The following is a 6,000-nucleotide window of genomic DNA, read 5'->3' on the forward strand; positions in this document are numbered from 1 at the left end:
TAAGATTCAGGTCTTCATTGTCTGTTCCCAAGATTAGGCTCTACTATCATCTCTCTGATTCCAGTTTGGTCCTCTTGAATTCATTCTCTGTGAATTCAAGAAAACTATTTATAACCCATACCCAACCGTGACACTTTTCTTCTTAAAACCCATCAGTGGGCTCACTTGTATACCGGGTCGAGTTTAAGATTTAGTAAGGTATATGAAATTTTCCATGGTCTTGCCTCTGTTAGCTCTTTTGGGTTTTACTTGACTTCATATTTTCTTCTCCATCTACCTAAAACTACTTGTAGTCCATTCCCTGCACACCTTAGGGTAATTTTTTTTGTTTCTTCTCCCGTGTCTTTGCTCATGCTGTTCCAGTCCTGAAACACCATCTTGATGCCCTCAAGATGACAATAACGTAATCCAGAGTTCTAGACCCCCAGGGCCAGTCTATTATATTAGTATGGGGAAGAAAAACAGAGTCTGGCCTATAATTTTGACTTTTTTCCTATCCCATTGTGTATGTTCTTGACAGTATTCATGGACTTCAATCCTTGGGAGGCAGAAGGAGTATAAGTCTTAAAATAGACTCTTTGTATAGAAGATTGACGTTAGGATTTGCAATTAGCCTTCATTATTGCTGTGTGTGGTTTTGTGAAAAAAATTGGATGACTATTGGCAATGAGACAATTATCGCTTCTTTAGTTTTAAGAGAAATAATCCATGGCCTTTTGGGAGATATGAAACTCCACAGTTGATTAAAGTGGAAATTTCCTCAATCTTGTAAGTTTATTTTATTCATGATAGAGAACATATGGTCATGCATGAGAGAGAGAGGGACAAAGAGAGAAGCAACCTCAACAGCTCAACAAGGTCTTGTTATGTTATGGTCCTCCTCCCCTCTTAAAAACCACCCCCAAAATGTGAAAATTTCAGTTTGAATCCATGTGAGCTTAAAGTTCTTTTGCTTTTGTGAATGTTGTGGCACCTTTAAGATTCTTGGGGATGCAACAGAATGTTGTAGAGTTGTTTAGGTTAGAAGTCTACAACTGTGGTAGTGTTACCAGGGAGTGTGCAAGGCAGCTGGGATGGGGAAGAAGATAGGATAACTTCAAATTATATGCATTTTTAGTCATTCTCTAAAATTTTTATTTTTAGTAACACATGAAAGTACTTGTATATAACCTAAATACAAGTAAATTTAAGTTTTAGGGTAGTGTATTAAAATATTTACTGATAGAAATGCATATTTGAATAATCAAGATAGGACTACCTTCAGAATCACTGCTGAATGACTTAACTTGAAAATAATAATAGCAGTTCTGATTGCTATAATACTTAGAGAATGACTACTGTGTGCCAGGTATTATGTAAATATTTCTTCTACAACTTCATGATAGTTACTATCATTATACCCCTTTTATGGATTAAATGTAGCTTCAGAATTGTTAACTGATTTATTCAGGGTTGCATAGCTTATAAAAAACACAAACAGGATTAACTAGTATGATCCTTGGGAGAGAATTTGGGAGTTGGCTAGTAGGATTTGGTTTACATTAATTAGTAGGACAAAATTTCCTTTCAATAAAGAAAAGCTGGCCTATATTCAAAGCTGGTTTATATGTTTTCTCTTTCTATAAACTTCTCTGGCAGAAATAAAACAAACAAACAAACAAACAAACAAATACATAAACTGTTTAACATCTCTTTCAAGGATAATATCATTAATTAACATTTTACCAACTTTTTACAACATAGGAAGCCCTTTCTCACATAATAGCTTATTTCATCTTCAAAATAGCACTTGCATTATAATTATCTCCTCAGAAAACTGAAGTTAGTGACCTGTTTTGTGTATTTTGTTTTCTTTTTGAAAGAGTTTTGCTAGACACAGAGAGACAGAAAGCAAGAAATCACCCCTTAGCAGGGATGGCTATGCCACAATCCCTTCTCCTCTTGGGATTTTGAGCATACATGCACACACACACATACATACACTTGGTGTGTTTCAAGCTGCCAGGTCTGGGACTCAAACTATGGTAGGCCACGTGGGAGTCTAGTGCCTTAATTACTATAACGCCTCGTTTTTGTTTTTGTTTTTTTCTTTTCTTTCTTTCTTTCTTTCTTTTTTTTTTTTTTAAGTTTTTCTATAGGGTGCATGTGCGTGCTAGAAGGAGAAATAGAGAAAGAAGAAAAGTGAACCAGAATCCCTCCCCCCCACCACCACTGGAGTTATGACCATGCTGAAATCCTTTCTCCTCCAATCTCTTCTAGGGATTTTGGGCATGCATAAACACATGCCCAGCATGTTTTTCAAGCTGTTAGGTCTGAAACTGGAACTGTGCAGTAGGATTCAATGTGGGATTCAGCACCTTGACTGCCATGCCACTGGCTGGCCCTAGGTGATCTATTTTGTTCATTCTTTCAGTAAAAATTTCTAAAGCACCAACTGTGTGTGGAGAACTGGGAAAGAATGATCAACTAAACAGATAAATAAAACACTTGGCAAAACAAAAACAAAAACAAAAACAAAACACTTGGCTTTCTGAGAGCTTGTATTTTAGGACAGAGTTCAGTAAGCTTTTTCTGGAAAGGACCAGATAGCAAATATCTTAGTCTCTGTGGGTCATACATTCTCTGTTGCAGCTATTCAGCTCTGCTGCTGTACCATGGAAGCAGTGGTAGACAATTTGTAAGCAAATGAACATGCTGCTTTCCAACAAAACTTTATTTACAAAAATGGGTGGTGGGTCAGATTTGGCCAATGGGCCCTACATTGCCAATCCCTATTATAGAGAAGGAAAACGCTCAAAATAAGGGTACAGATGACTAGGCAGATAATTTAGATAGTGATAAATACCATGAAGACAACAAAGGGTGATGTGATAGAGTGACTCTATCTAGATAAAATGATAAGGGAAAGCCTCACTTATGATAAAACATTTGAGCTGAATCAGACAGGAAGGAGCCAGTTGTGAAAAGAACTAGAAAAGAGTGTTCCAGGCAGAAGAAATAGCAAGTATAAAGGTCCTAAGGTAGGGCATGTGTGAGGAACAAAAGTGAGAGTGCAGAGAAAATGTCCAAGAGTTAGGCCAGGGCCACGTCACACAGGATACACATCACAGGCTATGATGGGAAGCAGAAAAATGGAGGCAGAGGTATATCCCTTCCTTCTCTCTAAGTCCTTTTGTCAGGTCATTGTTTTTCTGGGAAGGAGCCTAGATTTATTCAAAGTATTGCAGAATCTTTGGAGGCAAAGAGACTCCCACATGTAGCTGTGATTTGTGTTACTGCTGTTGCTGTGGTTGGGCTGGGAAACTACTTACCGAAATAACTCCTGGAAGCTGAGCCACCCATTACGGCTGTGTGGCGAGACCAGAAGTTTGGTCTTCACGTTGGGACACTCTGACACAATGGACTCTACTGCCGGGGCTACCTCCTCACTGACCACGATGCACTTGGCCTTGGACACTTGCAGTCGGTAGAGGATGTCTTTTGCAGTCAACTGGGTTGTTCCTGGCATGAAGACAAGCCCTGGGAAGGACAGTGGGCCTTGAGCTTAACAGAACTGTGGTGGTTTAAGTAGGACTCTGTTGACTGAAAAACTTGGGATTTGTATCTGGGTGGGGAGGAGATTCAGAATCTAGCCTTCAGCCACCTCCGCCTTCATCCCCAGGGACATTTCACAGGACCCCAGTGCTGGGAGATCCTTGGAGCACTGGTTTTGGAGTCTAATCCTGACCTTGGAATTCATTAGTTTTATGATCTTGAGCTCTCTGTACTTTCCCTTCCTCATCTGTAAAATGGAGATAATGTCTCCCATTTGAATTATCTAGCAGATATTAGGCATTATAATGGTGGGCTATTATTATGTGTAATTTGAATCATTATTATGTATACTTAAACAACACTTTAAAATTTGTATTTTCTGGAACATTATCTCATTTGATCCTCTGAACCAGTGGTCTCTAAAGTGAGTTTTGCAAGATGATCCACTGGAGATGAAAAAAGAAAATAACAGAATTTTAATTTAAAAAGATAAAGTTTGCTAGAGGACATATGCACTTTCAAGGAAAATGGAGGGAGATACAGAAGGGAAGTAATAAAGTATCCCCCCGTGGGGTATGGTCATGCTAAAATTCTCTCTTCCATTTTTCCTTTCAGGATTTTGGATATGCTCACATATTCACCTTCATGTTTTTCAAGGACATACAGCTGGCTGCCCAAAAAATAATTTTTAAAATTATTGAAGTATTACTTTTAATGTTTTTATCTAATTTTTGTGTATGTTTTATTGTATGCATACTATATTGATGCAATTGAACAATATTAATAACTATATCCGAGTATATGTGCACCCTAAATATTTTTATTAATAGATTGTACAGTGTAATATGCTCAGAGACTACTGTCCTAAGCAAACTGGTAGGTCCATTCAGTTGTTGCCTTTTGATGATATATGAGATTTGGTCATAGCTATTGAGTGATTGAACCAGCCCTCAAATCTGAAAGTCCCAGAGGTCTGGCATCATTGAGGTTTTCTTAGGCTATGTTGATAATACTTGATTTATCATACTTCCTTATTTCATTCTAAACATTGGGCAGAGATGGGCCTGATTGTTAAGTACCAGTTTCTTATGAGAAGAACATATATGACAGAATTAGATGAAAGACAGGAGAAGGTAGTTTGCACTTTCTAATGTGAATCAATGGAAAGAAAATACAGTGTATTTAAAGCATTACAAATAACCACTACTTTTTATTGAGCACTTACTATGTGCCTGGTATCTCTCTTAAAATTAATCTCAGGAGAGGTAAGGGGCAGGCCTTCAGAAGAAGACTCCACCATTGCTCCTGAGAACTAGTGATTTCAGGGAAAAAAGAGAAATGAAGATTTTCTACTGATAAGTCAGCATCCAGCCCCAAACTTGAGTGGTAGGGAGCCCCTCTAGCCTTCTTTCTGTCTCTATCTCTGTCTCTGTCTCTCTCTGCCTATCTCTCTGTCTTCTCACTTTTTTTTGTAATTTTTCCTATTTAAGATTTGTTAAGGCAAAGTATTCTCTTGGCTTTCAGTTCCTCCTTTATCTTGCTAATAATCCCTTCCCCCCACCCCCCTCCAGGAGAAGCAAGGGGCAGGCCTTCAGAAGAATGCCATAGCACACCACACAGTTTTTTATTTTTTGCTTTTAAAAAAAGATTGGTTGTTTTTTCTTTTTTTCCCTCTTTTTCTCCCTCTCTTTTTTCCCTCTCTCTGTTTCCTTTTTTTTCTCTTTAACTCATCACTCTGCTCCTCCATTCACTGTGTTTCTAGACTGACCTAAGGGAACCATAGCCAAACATCCAAATGCTTTTAGGGTTAACATATCCCTCGATATGCACTGAATCTGCTGCACAAAGGGATAAAAGCAGAATGGCAAAGAGATTCCAGATCACTTCCTTCTGAACGCTCCTGAATGCTCAGATTGAACTTCAAGAATTAGGAAGAAACACACCATCCATCAGATGACTGGAAATCACTGAAATCACAAGAAATATGGGAAAGCAAGAAAATACCTCTCCTTCAAGGGAAAAGAATAACTCCTCTTCATCCACAGACAGTTCAGTGGAAATCATGGAAATGTCTGATAAAGAATTTAGAATATTCATAATGATGAAGCTAACAGAGATGGAAGAGAAATGAAGATTTCTCTTCATTTCATCATGAGAGACAATGAATGCAGAAGAGGTAGGAGAAAGGAGCTGATGAGTTCCAGGAGGTGAGGAAATTCTTGCAAGATCTAAAAGAGGAAATACACACTATAAAAAATAATCAAAGGAACCTGTTAGAGATGAAGGCTGTAATACAGGAAGTCAAAATCTCCCTTGAAAGTATAAAAAGCAGACTAGGTCATACCAAAAATTGAATCTCAGATGTAGAAGATAAATTTGCTGGCCTAGAAAAATCCACCACAAAGACTGAAAAAATTATCCCAAAAAATCAGAATAATATACGAGAAATACTAGATATCATCAAAC

At 38.0% G+C, this 6,000-nt stretch overlaps 1 protein-coding gene across 1 annotated transcript in view; it reads right to left on the reverse strand.

Annotated features, from left to right (window-relative positions):
* Positions 1–6,000, reverse strand: part of LOC102475928 (acyl-coenzyme A synthetase ACSM4, mitochondrial) — a 31,146-nt gene that overhangs the window by 18,708 nt on the left and 6,438 nt on the right. The window contains exon 3 of the mRNA XM_006153288.3: positions 3,312–3,519. Coding sequence (XP_006153350.1) covers positions 3,312–3,519 — 208 coding nt within the window. The remainder of the gene's footprint in view (positions 1–3,311; positions 3,520–6,000) is intronic.

This window comes from Tupaia chinensis, unplaced genomic scaffold (assembly GCF_000334495.1).
Source record: "Tupaia chinensis unplaced genomic scaffold, TupChi_1.0 Scaffold000367_1, whole genome shotgun sequence".
In the NCBI taxonomy this organism is placed as follows: domain Eukaryota; kingdom Metazoa; phylum Chordata; class Mammalia; order Scandentia; family Tupaiidae; genus Tupaia; species Tupaia belangeri.